The sequence below is a fragment of the Silurus aristotelis genome (assembly GCF_946808225.1).
Source record: "Silurus aristotelis genome assembly, chromosome: 1".
Taxonomy (NCBI): Eukaryota; Metazoa; Chordata; class Actinopteri; order Siluriformes; family Siluridae; genus Silurus; species Silurus aristotelis.
The window spans coordinates 33,254,901-33,276,356 of NC_139574.1; the positions used below are offsets into that span (position 1 = coordinate 33,254,901).

General features: G+C 42.8%; 2 protein-coding genes across 3 annotated transcripts in view; both read left to right on the forward strand.

Moving 5' to 3' along the window:
• Positions 1-21,456, forward strand: part of pianp (PILR alpha associated neural protein) — a 169,691-nt gene that overhangs the window by 83,681 nt on the left and 64,554 nt on the right. The gene's annotated exons all lie outside the window — the stretch shown is intronic.
• Positions 3,404-21,182, forward strand: znf687a (zinc finger protein 687a). 2 transcript variants are annotated; one of them, XM_083536080.1, is made up of 11 exons: positions 3,404-3,543; positions 4,451-6,602; positions 7,120-7,177; positions 7,692-7,776; positions 7,952-8,136; positions 10,051-10,242; positions 10,327-10,489; positions 11,667-11,897; positions 12,010-12,122; positions 12,286-12,388; positions 19,418-21,182. In XM_083536080.1, exons 2-11 carry the CDS (start codon positions 4,472-4,474, stop codon positions 19,952-19,954), a joined length of 3,798 nt encoding a protein of 1,265 aa, XP_083392206.1. In that variant the 5' UTR covers positions 3,404-3,543; positions 4,451-4,471; the 3' UTR covers positions 19,955-21,182. The 2 variants fall into 2 exon arrangements, with proteins under 2 accessions (XP_083392206.1, XP_083392207.1); XM_083536081.1 differs by lacking the exon at positions 3,404-3,543 and adding an exon at positions 3,627-3,769.

A 21,456-nucleotide genomic window follows, 5' to 3' on the forward strand; every position in this document is an offset into this window, starting at 1 on the left:
ATCAGAGTCTTCTTATGAATAGATTACAGATGATGAGCTGAGTATGACCCCGCCCACAATAGTTGTTCCAGAGCACTAGAGTTATTCTCTGAGCTTTCGTAGGTAGTTTAGGAGCGTGTAACGTGGTAAACACCAGGTGCTGGCGGCAAAACTTAACGCCATATATACACTAATAGGCTTTCGTTAAAAAATTTATATATTTCTCTCAGTTTTTGGTCTTCCGTCCACACTAGTGGTGCATTTACGCTGTGCGATTTTGGCCACAATTTGGTCGCCCGAGTCATTTTGAAAACCCTGAAACACTCCTGTAATCCTAGGCTAACATCTGTAGTCTTTCATTGCTGGTTTGGTGTTCACCAACAGCAGATTAATGGCCGTTGCGATCATTTCTTTCCTCCGAATAAATTCTGGCAGGGTCAGAAGAGTACAGAGTGACTTCTCCTACGTTAAACCAAGGATCGATATAAGTGGCGAACCTAATGACCTAACGACGTAAATGGCGAAGCGAGTCAGGTGGACAGGACAGCAAAAAGAGTTAATTTATTGGGTTATCATGGGAAAAGGGAAATGTTTGTATTATCAAGGCGCGTCATGAATGAAATTAACGCTTCAGATTGTTCTTGTATGCTGCTAGTGAGAGTCTGAATGCGTCATGGATCGATGATGTAAAACTTCAGACAAGTATTTTTCTTGCGTGCATCTGTATTTCGGTATTTGAAGGTCTTAGAGTCTGACATTATGACAACTGAGATTCTACTGTGTGGAATGGGGATCATGTTCGTGCAGTCTGACAAGCAACAATCACAATGGAAGTTGAAAGTTTCTTGTTGTGAAATGATAGAGGTCCTCTCCAGGACATTTAATTCTACTTGTCTAGCTAAGAAGATCCAGCAGTGCCTCCACCACCCACTCTCCACATCCTTGCCCTATTCCTATTGGGTGAAAACAGCCTCATAGTATGGTACAGGAACTGACTACAAGACCCTTACAAGACAAGTGCTTGGCCCCCTAAGACTAAAAGGATGTTATAAATGTGTTGTAATTTATGTGGTATTAGAAAAAGAAAGGTTTTCTTAAAATATATTTACAGGAAATAAATACATTTTCAGTTTAGGAGGTCTCACACCACCATGGTTTGGATTATTTTCAGATGAATATTCCTTAGTTTGTATAAGTCTTAGTGTTGTTTTGGACATGTCTGTGTAAAAGTGTGTTCCAGCTCATCGTGTGCTACAACACCCTAACAAGACTTGTAATAACCCCTGAAAGGTCAACTTCAATGCTTGGCCTTCTACAACTGGATCTATGTTGTAGTTTATGTGGTAGTTTATGTGGTATGAGAGGAATAAAGCACTTCAGGAAATGCTTTTACAGGAAATGAATCCACTTTGGGATTGTAAAGCATCACACTACCACATTGGAGATTACTGTCGGATGATTATTCCCTAGTTAGTATGAGTGATTGTATTTTCAGGGACATGTTTGAGAGGTATAGGAACTGACCACAAGACGTGTGAGAACACCTGAAAAGACCACATTCAGTGTTTGGGTCTCATCAGAATACAACAACTAACAGTCTGGTGTAAAGCCAACAACCTGTCTCCACTGATCATCGATGGATCCTTTGTGGAGATCGTCAGAACTTTACCTGGTCACTCAACATCAGTTCCATCACCAAAAAAAAGGCCAGCAGCATCTCTACTTCCTGAGAAAACTGACGAAAGCCTATTTCCTTCCCCCCATCCTGACCATGTTCTACAGAGGGACCATTAAGAGCATCCTGAGCAGCTGTATCACTGCCTGGTTTGGGAACTGCACCCTCTAGGATTGCAAGACCCTACAAAGGATAGTCAGGGGGCGTCCGAGAAGATCATTGGAGTCTTTCTCCCCTCAATCACGGACATTTACACCACAAAGCCAAGAGCATTGAACCAACACACCGCTCACACACACTCTTCACTTTTCTACCATCAGGAAAGAGGTTCCGAAGCATTCGGGACTCACATCCTGAGTATGTAACAGTTTTTTCCTCAAGACATTAGGGTCCTTAACACCAGAACTGAACTGTACACACACACACACACACACACACACTCACTTACTCAATTGTGTGTTACTGAATTGCTACAAACCTGAACTAAAACCCATACTCAATACCCTATTTCAATTCATACATATCCATGTCTACAGCACCACCCATTTTATAACTATATTATAACTGTTAACATTACGCACTTACACAAATTTTGTGTCTATTTTGTGTTTACACTCTTGTTTACAGTTTTTTTCGTACGTTGTACAGTAGGTTTACCAGTTGGCACTGGTATGCGTTTCGTGTATCTGTCCTTCACTGTCTTGTGTTGTCCGTTAGCACTAGGTTGCACACTATGCACTTTATATTGCTACGACAACTTACTTTAATCCTTATCTCTGAATCAGAATCAGAATCAGGCGTATACAAGACGAAACAGAAAATACTAGACAATATAGACAATGTGAGTAGGAAATAGAACACAATATACAGGGTATATGACAGAACAGTAATGTACATAAAGTGCATGGTAGTGCAGAAAGCTGTATTGTGCATCACGAAAGATAAAAAACTTTTTTACAATATACATTTACATTTACATTTGCGGCATTTAGCAGACGCCCTTATCCAGAGCGACGTACAAAAGTGATTTCAGCCTCTAGCAACTAATAAATCTACACTGGCATGCAAGATTACAATCTTAATATAAATATAACTCTTGAATTCTACAAAGCAAACTTGGAAAGTGCTAATTTAAGTGTTTCAGGAAGAGGAAGCTCTTCAACCGTCGCTTGAAGATAGCCAGGGAGTTCATTCTACCACCTCAATGCCAGAACAGAGAAGAACCTTGAAGTATAACAAAGAAGAGCCTTGAAGTACAAAGTAATAATAATACTACTAATAATAATAATACGTTTAATTTATATAGCGCCTTTCCCAAGCTCAAGTAGTGAATACGGCAGCAATAGTTGTGTAACATATGGGGATGATGCAATGACCGACTGTTTTGATAATGCAGTACTTATTGATATGAAGCAGAGCATATAATTAGGGACATTTCTTAATGAGGGTGATTGCTTGAGGGAATAATCTGTTCCTGTGTCTGGCAGTTTTGGTGGACAAACTTCTGTAGCTCCTGCCAGAAGAAAGAATCTGTGTATGCTGTTTTATGTAGCACCAGGGTTCTGGAGGAACGTTCTCATTTCACTGAATACTTCCTCAGCTATATACTGTATGGTTGAAATATCAATGAAAGCTTCTTGACTTGACTTGTGTTGTGGATTGAGATGTTTTTACAAGAAATGAATACACTTTGAGTTTATAAAGCATCACCAAATCATCTTGGGGATTGTTTTTTTTTTTTTTTTGACGATTGTTCCCTGGTTGATATGGTGTTAGTGTTTGGGAGATGTTTGTGTGGAAGTGTGCTCCTGCAGTCTTTGAGATGACGCGGATGAGATGCGCCGCCCTGGCTTGCAGAAGCCAGGAACAGCCAGGAACAGCTCGAGCAGGTAAAGTTCAAACCAGACTTTTCCTCCACTCGGTCTTAACTATACCAAAGACTCACACACGCCACTGAATGCACTTCCGGCACCGACATTTCCTCCCCAAAAGCCTTAGCAATGACCTCGTGAGCAAACCTGCGCACGGGGATCTGAGCAGCTTAGTTTCAACTTCACCATAGCAATCGTGTGAGCTAGCTTTAGCAGGCTACGCTAATATTAGCCAGGCGAACAGGTTAGCCCTAATCAGTGTTTTTTTTATCTTTTGCACGGCCGAGGAACAGCTGGAATTATCAGATTTTTGAAAAATGTTGAATTTCTGGCTGTTTTTAGCAGCAAAAACCGCGTTTACTCTGCAGGAGCAAGCTCTACTCGTTAGCAGTGATGGGCCGCATCCTAAATTGACTTGTGGTCGCTAGATAGGCGCACTCGATATGCTCCGAAGCAGTGCTTGTTACGCCCTACGTGTAGTACACTAGATGATTAGAAGGAAGCGGTTTGCGATTTGGCCAGCGGCTGGCTTCGAGCTTAGCAGCGAAGCATCTGTTAGAGGAAAAGCTGTCAAAGTTACAAGTTCAGTTACAAGTAAACTTGTTGTTTCAATTAAAGACATTGCTTGTATATACATATAAAACGGGTAGAGAGGCCGATTACAAGGGCTTTACTCTTAAATAATCGCTAGTTCCGTACTTAACTGACGTTACAGGAACTAGCTAGCAAACTAGCATTCTGTGGCCACTTCCTGAGACCAAAGCTTTCAGTTGATTTTCTTGGTTAATGGTTAAACATGCAGATAAAACCAGCCAAGCCTTTTTTATGTGGGAAAAAATCCTTCAAATGCAATTTAGGTCTATAATTTTCTTGTTCATGGTAGTAACTATGGTTATTAATGCTGTTACTTGTATTCCACCTGCAGGTATCTGTTGGTCAGTCAGGAATGGGTGACATGAAGACCCCAGATTTTGATGACCTGTTGGCAGCATTCGACATTCCTGATATTGATGCAAAAGTGGCAATTCAACCCGAGTCAGGGGATCCCGAGGCGAATCACAGTGAAGCCAGTGGAAGCGGTACCAAGGAGCGAAGCGGTGGTTCAAATCAAAGGCCTTCAGAAATCTGTGAAACGTCTCATGACCCCTCTGTAGTTAGTGTCATTGTGAAGAACAGCATTTGTGCTGATGTGTATGAAAACAGGAGGGATGAGGTAGAAAGCCCCACAAGACAAGGAAATGATGTTCTGGATGAGGCTGACCGAAGTAGAGCTGGAGGCCAGCTGTCTCCTCAGGTTGCGCACAGCCTGATGCCAATGGACCCACTCATCCACAATGGATTCAAGACAGTTCCAGGAGAAGTCGGTGAACACTCCCTGCTTTCCAGTCAATCACAAATGCAACCAAAAGGTCATCTCTGGTCCCCTTGTTCTCCTAAAATAGCCAGAGAAGGCGATGAGAGCAATCAGAGTGATGGTCCTTCCAACCCCTCCGACAACTTTTCATCTCACATGTCGTTACCCGCCTCATCTTCTTCAATCTCTTGCGCAAATTTCATCGGCTTGCCGCCTCCCCAAACAGATGGAGATGAACATTCTGTGTCTGCCTTCGCTCCTCAAACTCAACCTGTAAACAGCAGCTCAAGGACCAACCTTCATCAAGCATTATCTGAAGATGAAGAATCAGAACCAGACCTCGGAAGCCCTCCGCTCATGATTCAGGAAAGTCCAGAGATACAGATGTCCTCGCCTCTTAGATTTCCAGGCAGACATGGGGCATCTGGAGAGCTTCAGCTTCCTCCACTTTCCTCTCCATCTTTGCCTATAAGTAACACTCAAACTGGAGAGACCACTTCTGCTTCTCCACACCCAACTCCCCCTATGTCCCATCAGACACCCTCACAGAGCAACAGCAACCCTGAAAAAATATCCATACCAGACGAATATCCAGAGCATGTTATCGAAGAGCGAGACTCGCCAGAGAGCCCTGAGCCAGAAATGCCAGCATGTCCTCAGTGGAAAAGCTCATCATCAACCTCTGCACAGGAGCTAGAACAGAAAGAACCTGTGCACGACAAAACTGCAGATGTGCCCGATAAAGAGGAGCGTATGGAGGATGCAAGGAACGAACAGGATCACAGTAAATGCGAGAATGACAAAGCTGAGAAAGAAAAAATAGTGGGACCAGAAGCAGAGCCCTCAGTCCAAGTCTCGGTAGCATCTGCCAAAACCAAACCAGTCTCCTCTACAGCACCTTCCAGACCTCTTAAAGTTCGAATTAAAACAGTTAAATCCCCTACTGGCAACATTACACGCACTGTTACCAGAGTAGCTGCTAAAGGACCTGCAGTAGGCATCCCCAAGGGTCCTGATGGGTCTAAAGTTGCAGTTGGAGGTCGTAAAGGGGTCAGCAGACCTAAGAGACCAGCGGCAGCCATGTCGGGTCCGCATCCGAGCTCCAAAAATACAATGCTTCCAGTGTCAACCTTACACGATGCCAGTTCAGCAATGCTGTTTGCAGCCAGCAAGGTGCAGAAAGTGACCTCTGGGGTCACCAAGACATCGACTTCACCATCTGTTTCCGCTTCATCCCCGTCCTCATCTGCCATCAATATTTGCTCGATTGGTCAGAAAACGGTGGCTGGACCTTCCTCTAAGCCGGCATCCATTGTAAACAGTCCCGGAGCGGTGATCTCTCGTAGCCAGTCGAGTCTGGTGGAGGCTTTCAACAAGATTCTCAACAGTAAAAACCTGCTACCCAACTACCAGCCGGATCTTTCCGCCATGCCTCGTCCTGAGTGGGGCCTCGGCGTGCCTGCTTCAGGTTACCGCTGCCTGGAGTGCGGGGACGCGTTCGCTTTGGAGCGCAGCCTGGCGCGCCATTATGACCGGCGCTCCTTAAGAATCGAGGTGACGTGTAACCTCTGCACGAAGCGGCTGGCCTTTTTCAACAAGTGCAGCCTGCTTTTGCACGCCCGCGAGCACAAGGAGAAAGGACTGGTCATGCAGTGCTCCCACCTTGTCATGAGACCCGTCAGTATGGATCAGATGATTGGACAACAGGATACTGTACCTATAGGTAAGTTAGAAAAATAGATATTTCCATGCTTTCTTCAATGCACAAGAAGGTGTTTCGGGCGCCAGCAGGTACCGCGCGAGAGTTCGCTTCTCGACCGTGAAATTGTTTTTATTTTATTTTAGTTGCTATTGTTGCTTTTGTGCAGTAGATACATAACAATTTATTTGTTCATAGTAATTTACCGCAAATCAAATCTTGTCCCCGCGCAGCACTCGTTTGCGGGTCCCGCGGTTCTCCCGCAGGAGTGCAGGTCTCTAGTTTGAAATTCCGTTTTTTGGAATCATTGTAATACATTTAACCTCCTCGTAACGCAGAATTTTCTAAAGAGAAAAAAAAAGCGAATGCCCTATTCTGAGGAGATTAATGTTAATTTCTGGCACCTGAGAATTCGTGTATGTTGAAGAGGGCCGATGTTCCGCAGCCCTGTGATGCAGCAGGAGCAGCAGTGAAAGTAAAAGAGAGATTTATTTATTTATTATTTACTTTAATTAATTTTTTTTATTACACATATTTTCAGGTATGCTGTCATCATCACTGCTGGCTTCCCCTTCCTTGACTGGGTCCTTTGATCATTGGTAATAACACCGCACAATGACCTGGAATTCATTTTGTGGCTTCCATGAGAATTGAATCCTCAGTGATTCTTCAGCAAGCTTTTATTTGCTAAAATAGATATCTATATTTTTTTAATGCATGAGCACATGAGAATATTTTATGTCAGAAATTTTAATATTTATATCAAGAATAAAAAAAAAAAAATCCTCTAATCGAATTTTAAATACATTTATACATGTAATGGCATAAAAGGCTTATAATGTACAATGTGTGTGGGGGGGAGGAGGAGGCTGTTTTTATGTTGATCTAAAAAAGTGCAATAAAACTAATATTCTAACTAAATTGGCTGAATAGTTGTATTCATTATTTCAGCATTGCACAAAAAAGAATCCTTATTTTTGATTTTAGAGTGTGTTGTGCGCTTGGACTTGTTTGTCTGAAAGGAGCTGGTCTCACTGCGCAAACGCACATGTCAGGAATTACTTTGCCCAGTATAACTAATGGCCCAGTAGCGTTTGTTCCATCTATTTACAGGTGCCCAGAGTGCAAGAATTCATTTGGCTCAACAGAAGAAGTAGCTGCACACTTCCAGGAATCGGATCCAGGGGGAATAGATACAGTGAGTATTAGCATTACTGTAAATGTACCGCATGCCATTAGGTTTAGAGGCAGACAGGTTATTTGCTTTAATGGATGTGTATTTGGCATGTCACGTATCCTAATGAGTGGGTGTTTAGGAACCTGTCTCTAACCTCTGTGTGTGTGTGTGTGTGTGTGTGTGTGTGTGTGTTTAGTGCTGTATGCAGTGCTCTCCTCCAATGCCCCTGTGGAATGCCTGCAGCGCTGCTGCCCACCAGCGACTTCACCAAAAGCTCCACCCTTTCGTCTGCCCCGAGTGTGGGCTCGGTTGCCAGTCACAACGTCTTAACACGCACGTGCGCCGAGTCTGCCTACATTACACGCGGCAGCTGGGATACAGGTACACATCCAGGCCTCACACTCGCCTCTGAAACGATGCAGATTCACCTGTCGTGATTAATTTAATCATTCTGATTATATTATTGTACTTTTTTTATATATAAAATATTAAATAATATCGTCGTGTTGCCAAGTTGGACACCAAACCTCACATCCGAGTTATTATAGTTTTATATATAAAAAACGATTGCGTTATGGTCCACTATATTGGCGAATGTTTGCGGACACTTGATCATAAGTAAAGTTTGTGCTTTTTGATCCCGATTTAAACCCAACTCTTATAATTCCTTCCACTCTTCTGGGAAGATGTTCCACTAGATTTTGGAGTGTGTTTGTGGAGATTTGTGCGCATTCAGACACAAGGGCGTTAGTAAAGTCAGGTACTGATGTAGGTGAGGTGAGGAGGTCTGGGGATCAGGAGATCTTCCACTCTAACCCACTCTCATTGAGTTTGCTTCGTGCTGGAACAGGTTTGGAGCTCCTTGTTCAAGTGAAGGGAGAATTTCATGCTACCGCATCCAAGGACAGCGCCTTCAGCTGTGCGATAACAGTTGGGAAAAGAATAACAAATACCTGGGAAATACCCCCAACACACACACACATACTAACTTTCGTTTACTGTGGCTGCACTAAGGTTGTATTTCACGTGAAGAAAAAAATACAATGTTAGCAAAACAGGAGGTAATCAGTGGTTGCTGTGGCGTGACCTAATTTGAAAAACTTTATTCCTTTTCAACTCGTTATTGCGATTTGCTTACACTCGCAATTTTTGGATTTTGTATGTTTTATGTCATAGGACATATGCTAAAACTTTCCATTTCTCTTATCGCCTATGTTTCCTCACCAGCTTCTCTTTTCTCTCACTTTCAAGCAGTCCCTCAGTGCACTCCTTACAAGGAGACGAGCACGAGGGAAATACCGAGGCTTTATTTAAATGTCACGAGGAGCAAAGAGCTGTGACTCTGAAGTGAGTCGGAACTGATTGACAGATCATCTAAAAATTGAAAGTGTGAGTGGTACTAACATAAAAACACAAAAATGGCCTGGAAATGGTCCTTATAAAAGATCATATTAGATAAACTTAGAATAAGTCAATTGTACTCTACTCATGTTAAAAGTGAGAAAATATTTTTTTTTTTACATTTTATGTGAAATGTTACTTTGATTACTTATTTCGTCTGTGTAGGTTTGCTGGTCTTAGGCCTGAGTAACACTACGTAGTTTAGTAGTGGTATATTAATGTGGTATATTGAAGCCTATTTACAGAGGTAGTGCCAGTTAGCAGTCATCGTCAACTTCTGACTTTTCCTGACGCATGTGGTTCTTGCCCATACTATCACCACAAAGTTGGAGGCAGACGTATAGTAGAGGATGTCGTCAGATGTGGTAACTTGACATTTTCCTTTCACTTGAACTAGGAGACCTAAACCTGTTCCAGGATGGCAATGCTCCAGCTCCATTAGATATGCTTTACATCGTTTGGAGTTGATTGGCCTGCACCCCAGGCCTCCTCACCTCACCTACATCAGTACCTGGCTTTACTAACAGCCTAGTGGTTGAATGATCACACATCTCGACAAACACACTCAAAAATCTAGATCTTATTTATAACAGCAAACACACACAAAATCTGGAATGGGATGTTCAAAAAGCACATAGAAAACGTATAATTAGGCGTCCACAAACTTTTGTCTGTATCTTCTATATAATGTACAGTGGCTTGATGAGAGAAAAGGAGCGTTTCCAGATTTTTAGATTGAACATCCAAATAGAAATAGAAGTGTCCTGGTTGTATAGGTTGTACATTTATTTCAGTTTAGCGATACTTCATAGGCATCTGTTTATGCACACCTCATCACTTACCTGATGACCTTCCCCTCTGTTCCCTGTTGTCTTCCTGTGTCCCTCTATCCAGGTGTCCTTGTTGTCAGCTGGTGTTTGGAGGTGTGAATAGTCTGAATGCAGTGAAGAATCACATGCACACGGCTCATTCTGAAGTCTTTCATAAATGCCCCTCGTGCCCCATGGCCTTCAAATCTGCTTCCAGTGCTGACACTCACTGCACCACCCAGCATCCTCAGCTCTCGGAGAAAGCCAAGCAGTCCAAGTGAGTTGGTCTAAAAGTCACGTCTGTTGTATAATCGCTATCCAGCTACTTTCTAGTCAAGTGACGCTTGTTTTTCACCAACAGGGAGATCTATAAATGCGTGCTGTGCCGGACCGTTTTCACCCAAAAAGCCCTGCTGAACGTCCATTTTGACTCCCATCTAGTGACGCAGAAGGTCAACGTGTTTAAATGTCCGGATTGCCACAAGCTGTTTACACAGAGGACATCCCTCGTGGAACACGTGAAGGTTCGGCTTTGGGTTTATACTCTGGAACGATTGTCAATGTTAAAGGTTAAGGATTAACCAGCCCTAGGCTTTGAATGGCCAGTAATGCAAATGTACTTTTGCCTGTTCGAGCAGATCCATTTTTTACTACCAAAGGGTGCTAATGAGGTGAGGTTTCAAAACTGGATTTTGAAGTGTGTTTGTGGAGATTTCTGCTCATTCAGCCACAAGGGTGTTAGTAAAGTCAGGTACTGATGTAGGTGAGGTGAGGAATCCCAATAGGGTTTAATAGGGTTGAGGTCAGTGCTCTAACGCAGGCCACTTAAGATCTTTCACTTCAACCCATGGAAACCATATCCTAATGAATCAAATAAAGGGAAATCTTCATGCTATCGCATCCAAAGTCATCCTGTAGACTCGTGAGTCTTTAACTTTGCGCTCACAGTTTGGGAAAGAGCCATTTCCAGGTGTCCCGGGACTTTTATTCTTCTACCAGTCACACGTCTTCATGTGATATGAATATCACAGGTCTGAACGCACCAAACTTGATCCCAGCTCCAGTCCACAGCAGTCTACATGCGTATGGTTGGAGGCAGTGCCTTGCGTGAAGATTTGGGTCATGTGTATCATGTGTATCACGATGAGTGGCGTCAGTTGACTTCTTGTTTTCTTTTTCTCAATGCAGTTTTAATTAATCTCTGCTCCACTCAACCGAACGGCATCCCTTTGCACACTCGTGTCCTTTTTATAAGCTGGGTTTTATGTAAGCCCCAGGCAGAGAGCAGAGAAAGGTCTGGCATATCACTATGAATAATTCATGGAGCACATGGTGCAATACATTACATTTTCCAAATATAGAAAAGACAACAGGAAGATTAATGAAGGATTTTTACATTATTGCATGATTTCCAAATGCCGGTATTCATTTTTCAAATGTTACCTTATATATCGGAGCGCAGAATATGTGTATAATTAAAATTCCGCACACAACACAGCCCTGAATTGGAAACACTGTGGTAGACACTGTAATATAGTGTAGAGTCCTATTGCTATTATATTATTAATGACTAGTATATGACTAGTGAAATATTTTATACTGTTCATATTTTAAATTAGCATGATACCATATGAATTCAATAAATAGCTGTACAGCAGTTATGTAGTCTATGATGTTAATTCATATATGTGACCTGCTCAGGCTTCACACAGGAAGTCAGCAGCTCATCTGGTTCAGAAAGGTTCGGGGAAGATGGAGAGCTCAGATGGGGAGGAGTGGAGAAAAGAGGAAGATGAGGATGGAGATGGATATCCAAGAGAGAAAGAGCGCTCTGTTGCTCCGAAGTTTCAGAGCTGGAGCTGCTCGGAGTGTCAGACGAGCTACACAGACAAAGAGAGCTACATCACTCACATGGCCAAACAGCACCGAAAGGTCAGGGGGTTGGTTTTGAATTCAAAACAAATCCATTTGTATAGTGCACGATGTACATCTTAAGACAGAATGCAGGCACTTACTGTCGTGTGTTGAACGTTGTGCTTTTAAGGACCTGAAGAACTTCCCCTGCACTCTGTGTGAAGGCTCGTTCTCTTCGTCCTCAAGTTTGAGACGCCATTTCCGGGTCAAACACAAAGGCATCAAGAGGTCATTCTACTGCCAGTGAGTACAAGACGGCAAGTCTGCTCTGAAGCAGGTCTTCAGAGTCAGTCACGGCTTTCAAATTTCAATTCATTCAGCACCTCGTATACGTGTTCGTTTTGTCAACTGTTGTATACCATGTGTGTGTGTGTGTGTGTGTGTGTGTGTGTGCATGTGACTTCAGATTGTGTACCGGGAGCAAGAAGAGTTTCAGCAGTAAGCTGGTCCTAGAAAAACATATGCAAATTCATCATGGGGGACAACGAGCAGCAAACAGTCAAAAACAGGTTAGAGTTAACACACACACACACACACACACACACACACACACACACACACACAACGGCAGCTCATTTGTATTCACAACAGTTAGGCAGGTAATAGGGTTTGCATATGATAAATCTCTGACAGACCTGATGTAACAGAATTGTCCATAAATCTGGTAATTATTAATGTTAACATAAGGCGTTCAGAGCTGTGCAGTGAAGAAAAAAAAAGAAAACAATATTTAAATAAGATGCTTACTTATTGCTTTGGGACATTTGCAAAAACACACAAAAAAAACCCTGATTATGATTTGCTTGTGCTGTTCAAGATAACATCTTTTTTGAGACTAAAAATCACATCATCGCCACCAGTTTAGAACCCGAACTCATCCTTTCACCAGCTTTCATGTTGTAGCTCTGCTAGGGGACTCGTGATCATAAAGTCTTGATCAAATTGTACCCATTCAAATTATTTGGTTAACGGCGCTCCAGGAGGGGGCGATGGCGCACAGCAAAATTAGCTTTACAACAAACCAAGCCGCGAGGAAGAGAGTTTAACTCCCGAACAAGAACTAATAACTAATCTGTTATTATATTGGCATGTGTTTATAAACACATTCTTGCATGCAGGCATATAGAAGGAACAAGAAACCCGAGGGAATAAAACAAGAAGAAAACTTTGTAGTTTTTGATTGTGCCTGTTTGAATATGCACTTCTGTCATTTTACCTTTATGCCCTTATCCAGAGCAACGTACAAAAGTGCTTCGAGTCTTTATCAATGCATAAATCAACACCGGTTTGCTAGATTACAAACTTAAGATACGATCAGCGTACAAAACCGTTGAGAGGTTGTTTTTTTTTTAAGCAAACTGGGAAAAGTGCTAGTTTAAGTGTTTCAGGAAGAGGTAGATCTTCACCCGTCGATTGAAGAAAGCTGTTCTGACAATTTTTTATCCAAATGCAAACTCTTATTACTCCAAAATAAACAATTTAATACTTTAATTTTCCATTTACAATGGAAAAATAGATTTAATTTCATGGTCTTTTTCTACGGAAGACATGTCCATCATGGAGTCAATTGCATGATAAATAATGATACAAAGTGGAGCAGGATATTAATAGATCTGTTAGTATTGAGATAAACCTCACACTCGTTCTCTAAACACATATACACTATAATGCCAAAAGTATTGGGTCACCTGCACATAAGTACGGTATGTAGTTTTTAAGCTTTGCTTTCCAAATTTAGTCTCAATTTGCTTTTCCACTCTTCTGGGAAGATGCTCCACTAGATTTTGGATTGAGCTTATGGATATTTGTGTTCATCAGCCACAAGTGTATTATGAAAGGCAGGTACTGATGTAGGTGAGGAGACCTGGGGTGCAGTCAGAGTTCCAATTCATCCCAAAGGTGTTCAGTAGGGATGAGATCAGAGCTCTATAGCAGACCACTCAAGATCTTTCTCTTCAAAGTATGTAAACCAGATCTTTAAGGAGCTCACTTTGTGCACAGGGGCATTGTCATGCTGGAACAGGTTTTGGGTTTCCAAATTCAAGTGAATGTAATATTTTATTAGAGCGCATCTAAAGACGTCCTGTACAATTGAGTGCCTCCGGCTTTGTGGTAACAGTTTGGAAAAGAACCACATACTAGGGATGCACGAACATTTTGATCACCGAAAAAACACGGCCGAAACAGTTTGTTGTGATGACGCCAACAGAAACCGCTGCCTGCACGTGCTTGTCTAAAACAACATGTCTGCGGGGTGGACGTATTTCAGTATATCGGAGAAAGATCCACGGATAGCGATTTGCTAAACATGTACTGCCGAAATTTCAAGAGGGTCTGCAAAGACTTTCTCCACGTCGGGTTTAATTTGAAATCCAAACATCCCAATCGCTATGCTGAATATGAGATGAACGCAAACGCACAGAAAAGCAAAACCCCTCCGAGCACGCGCACTCCGTCTGTGGCGGACGTTTTTGAAAAGGCAGGAAGTTTCCCAGTGATATTGTTGTATTGTATCTTTAAGCAGTTGCACTTGTTCTGAATGCACTTTGTTTTTATGAAAGAACATATTTAATTGTACAACCTTTCAGCAGGCCAGAGGGCCTGTACATTATTATTTAATGTACACATGAGTGCATTTAAGTTAAACATTTAAGTTTGAATTTTAATTTATTTTATCTTGTGCATTATTGCAATGTGCTATAAATAAATATATTCATAATTTGTAATTGATTTATTCTTTGAAACTTTAATATTAATTTATGCAATTGAAATGCCTTGATTTTAGTAAGTTTAGTACACAGTCATAGCCAACCCAGCCATTAGGGGGGCACAAGCCAGTGTACTCTTAGTGCCGGTCCCAAGCCCGGGTAAATGGGGAGGGTTGCGTTAGGAAGGGCATCCAGCGTAAAACATGTGCCAAATCAAATATGCGGATCACAAATGAGAATTTCATACCGGATCGGTCGAGGCCCGGGTTAACAACGACCGCCACAGGTATCGTTAGCCGACAGGGTACCGGTGGAAATTGGGCTACTGTTGGCCGAAGGAGGAGAAGGAGAGGAGGAAGGCGTCTACAGAGATGGCAGGAAAAGGAGCAGTGTAGGAGAGTAGAGGTTCGGGTTGGTACTTTAAATGTTGGTACTATGACGGGTAAAGGGAGAGAGATAGCTGATATGATGGAGAGGAGAAAGGTAGATGTGTTGTGTGTTCAGGAGACCAAGTGGAAAGGGAGTAAGGCCAGGAACATTGGAGGTGGGTTTAAACTGTTTTATCATGGTGTGGATGGGAAGAGAAATGGTGTAGGGGTGATTCTGAAGGAAGCGTACAGTAAGAGTGTAGTGGAGGTGAAGAGAGTTTCTGATAGGGTGATGATCGTGAAGGTGGAAGTTGAAGGGATGATGATAAATGTCATCAGTACCTATGCTCCACAAGTTGGCTGTGAGATGGAGGAGAAAGAAAGATTCTGGAGTGAATTAGATGAAGTGGTAGATGGTGTACCTAGGAAAGAACGATTGGTGATTGGGGCAGACTTTAATGGGCATGTAGGTGAAGGGAACAGAGGTGATGAGGAGGTGATGGGTAGGTATGGTTTTAAGGAGAGGAATGTGGAAGGGCAGATGGTGGTAGATTTTGCTAAAAGGATGGAAATGGCAGTGGTGAACACGTATTTTAAGAAGAAGGAGGATCATAGGGTGACGTATAAGAGTGGAGGAAGGTGCACACAGGTGGATTATGTTCTGTGTAGGAGATGCAACCTGAAGGAGATTGGAGACTGTAAGGTGTTGGCGGGGGACAGTGTAGCTAGACAGCATCGGATGGTGGTCTGTAGGATGGTTTTGGAGGCGAAGAAGAAGAGGAGGAAAGTAAGGTTTGAAAGAAGAATAAGATGGTGGAAACTGAAAGAGGAAGAGTGTAGTGTGAGGTTCAGGGAAGAGGTCAGACAGGGGCTTGGTGGTGGTGAAGAGGTGCCGGATGATTGGGCAACTACTGCAGGAGTGATGAGGGAGGCAGCTAGAAAAGTACTTGGTGTGACATCTGGAAATAGAAAGCAAGACAAGGAGACGTGGTGGTGGAATGAGGAAGTGCAGGAGAGCATTAGGGGAAAGAGATTGGCAAAACAGAAGTGGGATCGACAGAGTGATGAGAAAAGTAGGCAGGAGTACAAGGAGATGCGGCAGCAGGTTAAAAGGGATGTGGCGAAAGCCAAGGAAAAGGCATATGAGGAACTGTATAAGAGGTTGGACACTAAGGAAGGAGAAAAGGATTTATACCAATTGGCCAAGCAGAGGGACCGAGCTGGGAAGGATGTACTGCAAGTTAGAGCAATAAAGGATGGAGAGGGAAATGTGTTGACTAGTGAGGAGAGTGTGTTGAGAAGATGGAGGGAGTATTTTGAGCAGCTGATGAATGAGGAAAATCAGAGAGAGAGAAGGTTGGAGGATGTGGAGTTGGTGAAGCAGGATGTAGATAGGATTAGTAAGGAGGAAGTGAGAGCAGCGATTAAGAGGATGAAGAATGGAAAGTCGGTTGGACCAGATGACATACCGGTAGAAGCATGGAGATGTTTAGGAGAGATGGCAGTGGAGTTTTTAACCAGATTGTTTAACAGGATCCTGGAAGGGGAGAGGATGCCTGAGGAATGGAGAAGGAGTGTGCTGGTACCGATCTTTAAGCATAAGGGAGATGTGCAGACCTGCAGTAACTACAGGGGAATTAAGTTGCTCAGTCACACCATGAAGTTATGGGAAAGAGTAGTGGAAGCCAGGCTGAGAGAAAAGGTGACCATCTGTGAGCAACAGTATGGTTTATGCCGAGGAAGAGCACCACAGATGCATTATTTGCTTTGAGGATGTTGATGGAGAAGTATAGAGAAGGACAGAAGGAGCTGCATTGTGTATTTGTGGATTTAGAGAAAGCGTACGACAGGGTGCCGAGAGAGGAGTTGTGGTATTGAATGAGGAAGTCAGGTGTGTCAGAGAAGTATGTGAGGGTGGTGCAGGACATGTATGAGGACAGTGTGACGGCAGTAAAGTGTGCAGTAGGTACGACAGACTGGTTCAGGGTGAAGGTTGGACTGCATCAAGGATCGGCCCTGAGCCCTTTCCTGTTTGCAGTGGTGATGGACAGGTTGACGGACGAGGTCAGACAGGAGTCTCCCTGGACTATGATGTTTGCAGATGATATTGTGATTTGTGGTGAGAGTAGAGAGCAGGTTGAGAAGAGCCTGGAGAGGTGGAGATATGCGCTGGAGAGAAGGGGAATGAAAGTCAGTAGGAGTAAGACAGAGTACATGTGTGTGAATGAGAGGGAGGGCAGTGGAGTGATGCGGTTGCAGGGAGAAGAGGTGAAGAAGGTGGAGGAGTTCAGGTACCTGGGGTCAACAGTGCAAAGTAATGGAGAGTGTGTTATGGAAGTAAAGAAAAGAGTGCAGGCAGGGTGGAGTGGGTGGAGAAGAGTGACAGGAGTGATTTGTGATAGAAGAGTATCTGCAAGAATGAAAGGGAAAGTTTATAGGACTGTGGTGAGACCTGCGATGTTGTATGGATTAGAGACAGTGGCATTGAGTAAAAGACAGGAGGTGGAGCTGGAGGTAGCAGAGCTGAAGATGTTGAGGTTTTCGTTGGGAGTGACGAGGATGGACAAGATTAGAAATGAGTTTATTAGAGGGACAGCACATGTAGGATGTTTTGGTGACAAGGTGAGGGAGGCGAGATTGAGATGGTTTGGACATGTGCAGAGAAGGGACATGAATTATATTGGTAGAAAAATGCTGAAGATGGAGCCACCAGGTAGGAGGAAAAGAGGAAGGCCAAGGAGGAGGTTCATGGATGTGGTGAGGGAAGACATGCAGGTAGTTGGTGTGAAAGAGGCAGATATAGAGGACAGGGTGGTATGGAGACAGATGATCCGCTGTGGCGACCCCTAATGGGAGCAGCCGAAAGAAGAAGAAGAAGAAGAAGAAGTACACAGTCATAGCCATAAATGCAATAGTAATAATAATTGGCATAATTTCTTTCGGTGTTTCGGTTTTCGGCCTTGCTTTCCTCTTTTTCGGTTTTCGGTTTCGGACAAGAATTTTCATTTCGGTGCATCCCTACCACATACAGCAGGAAAGGTCAAGTGACCCAATACTTTTGGCAATATAGTGTATGTTTTCTGTTCAGTGTCTATAGGCTCTTTACAATGTGAGTACATAATGTTTATGGATTGTCTTTGTCTGGGCTTCTCCAATCAGAAACAGTTTTAGCTCAGGTTTTTTCGCAGAGTGTATATATACTGGTCCATTATCCGCATTACATTGAAAAAGATCAAATGTGCCATTCAGTGTGCTGTGCGATTTTTCCCTGATCAGAAAAGACACCAACGGGCATCGTAGATCACATGGGAAACCTTTCCAAGAATTCATTTTTTATTTATTTTATTTATTTTCTCCCCACTTCTCATATGTCATGGCTGCCCATATAAAAGGTCACCAGTCCATTGGGGTCCAGGGGGGATGTCCTTTGGGAAGTTGTTCTGCAAAAAGTTTCTGAAGATTTTGTCAGACACTGTAAAAAGATGACATGCTTTTGACTCCCGTTTACTGTCACTCTCTTGTTGCTTTTGAAAAAGCACCCAGTGATCTATATGAACCTTTTGGAGTGGATTATGATCGATTATGAAGAAAAGAGTGCAGGCAGGGTGGAGTGGGTGGAGAAGAGTGATAGCAGGAGTGATTTGTGATAGAAGAGTATCTGTGAGAATGAAAGGGAAAGTTTATAGGACTCTGGTGAGACCTGAGATGTTGTATGGATTAGAGACAGTGGCATTGAGTAAAAGACAGGAGGTGGAGCTGGAGGTAGCAGAGCTGAAGATGTTGAGGTTTTCGTTGGGAGTGACGAGGATGGACAAGATTAGAAATGAGTTAATTAGAGGGACAGCACATGTAGGACGTTTTGGAGACAAGGTGAGGGAGGCGAGATTGAGATGGTTTGGACATGTGCAGAGGAGGGATATGGGGTATATCAGTAGGAGAATGCTGAGGATGGAGCCACCAGGAAGGAGGAAAAGAGAAAGATCAAGGAGGAGGTTTATGGATGTGGTGAAGGGAGGACATGCAGGTAGTTGGTGTGAAAGAGGCAGATGTAAAGGACAAAGGGGTATGGAGACGGATGATCCGCTGTGACGCCCCCTAATGGGAGCAGCCGAAAGAAGAGGATGCGCTGATGGATGATCGGTTATTTTTCATCCAGTTTCTTTAAATACCACAGAAGCATAATCTATGGGGATGAATGTTAAGTATTCTGCACTAACAGGTTTTATGTTGCCTTATTATATCGATTACTCACTTTTTTTCAATAAAAAGTAATGGCAAACAATCGCCAGTGACAGCGCTACGATTTAAAATAGTTTATTTGCCGCAGATTTGGCAACCCTATATTATGCATACCCTTTTCTGCATAAGTCGGATTTGTAGATTATATCTGTGGATACATCACAAGCGATTATAAGTTGATGGGTACAGGAAATAAAACTGCTTATTCTTCGACACGTTTTAGGCAAGTTCACGCTTCGATGCTGCCGATAGCTCCTCTGAACAAGACGGAGCCCTCACAGCTGCGACTGCAGAAGAAAACAATAACACCGATCGCTTGAGAGTGCCTCGAAAAAGCAGGGGAGGATCCGCTCAGGAGCAGGACCCTGAGGCTTTCCGTTGCATGCCGTGCGGCTTCGTTTCCAAAGACAAGGAGGAGTTCCTTCACCATATCCAAATTCATCGTGGCGAAGGGGAAAAGGGTGTGCAGTGTCAGCAGTGTGGGGCGTGCTTCGCCTCCGGCTCCTCCCTCGCCCGCCATCGCTTCATCAGCCATCGAGTACGAGATGGCGACGGAGACGACCAGCGCGAGAACACGAGCCACTGCGCCGCCGACGGGGCAGAGTCTCCCGGGTCACCGACTCCGGCAGAGGATGGGGACGGCAGGCTGTGCTGCAAAGTGTGCAGACGGCACTTCAGCAAAGCCGCCGACCTGAACACACATTTCCGTACTCACGGCATGGCTTTCATCAACGCCTACAAAGCTGAGAAGCCGGCCTGAGAAATAGAGAATGGTAATGATGTCTGAAGCTCCAATTCAAAATGTGAAGATTATGTGCCTTAATCACTCTGCATTCACATGCGAAATAATGCGCTTATTGCTTAGGTATTATTCCTGCTTGAACTTTGTCATGGGTTTGTATCGTTACAACCTAGAAAAATTTATCATGATGTGTTAGGAATGTGTGTGGAGGGGGAGTTCTCAAGTTTTATGGGCTACTAATTATATTATTCAGACACATTTGTTTTTTTTTTTCTTTTTCAAACTAATAAATATGCACGTATTTAATACACTATATGGACAAAAGTTTTTTGACACGTCCCATTCCATATTTAGTCCCCGTTTGCTGTTCTGGAACCTCCAATCTTCCGGGAAGATGTTCCACTAGAATCTGGAGTGTGAGATTTGTGCTCCTTCAGCCATCAAATCAGGTACTGATATAGGTGAGGAGGCCTGGGGAGCAGTCCATGTTCCAATTCATCCCAATAGTGTTCAATAGGCTTGAGGCCACTCAAGATCTTCCACTCCAACCCATGTAAACCATGTGTTCATGGAGCTGGATTTGTGCACAGGCACATACTCTAGGAGACCCAGGTTCAGAAAAAATGTTATCCTACTGCAAAGGCGTCCTATACAATTTGTGCGCCTCCAACTTTGTGGTAACGGTTTGGAGAAGAAGCGAATTTGGTGGGAAAAGTCTGGTGTCGCAAAACTTTTGTCTACACAGTGTAATTTATATGATGGGTTCATTTTATTTTCAGGTTGTAACACTACAAAAATGGCAAAGTTCTCCAGGCACTGTTTGTAGGCTTCCAGCAGTATTTTGAAGGAAATTTGATTTGTTCGGCGTAGTTTTTGTAATTGATGTTCGAGAGGATTATATTCAGGCTGTATAGCAGATCAGAGGCTTACCTCACATATACGTTTCACAGGTTCTAAATTCAGGCTTGTTTTTCTTTTCTTTTTTTCTGCACAGGTTTCCGACTTTTCTAGCTCTTTTAGTTTAGCCCCTATCGCTATGTGCACTCACTCACCTAAGCCTTACCTATAGATGCCTTGTTCCCTATAAATAAGCATTGTGCATATGAATGTTATTAAAAAACCCGGTATAACTTGAGTCACAACTGGTATAATCCTAATTATATTATATTTATATATATATATATATATATATATTATAGCTTTATTATAATTATTTTTTTTTTGCCATTAATTCAATCTAACGGCTTTGATATGATATATATATATATATATATATATATATATATATATATATATATATATATATATATATATATATATATATATAAAAGATATAATCATTCTAGCAGACTATATTCTGAGCTTTTTTTAAAAAAATGGTTGCCTTGGTTTGTCTTCAGATAATTCAAATATACTGATGTGCATTTACTCGTTTTATATGTTGAAGCCATACAAGAAATACTCTGGGATCCAGTGCTGTCTGAATCAAGCAGCTTTAAAAATGCAGGTGTGTGTGTGTG

What these genes read in the sequence shown, in the direction of transcription:
- znf687a (XM_083536080.1), top strand. Translation starts at nt 4,472, where the DNA reads ATGGGTGACATGAAGACCCCAGATTTTGATGACCTGTTGGCAGCATTC. An exon ending in ACGCGGCAGCTGGGATACAG is followed by an intron (nt 8,137 to 10,050) that starts GTACACATCCAG and finishes CCCTCTATCCAG; the next exon opens with GTGTCCTTGTTGTCAGCTGG. An exon ending in CAGCAAACAGTCAAAAACAG is followed by an intron (nt 12,389 to 19,417) that starts GTTAGAGTTAAC and finishes GACACGTTTTAG; the next exon opens with GCAAGTTCACGCTTCGATGC.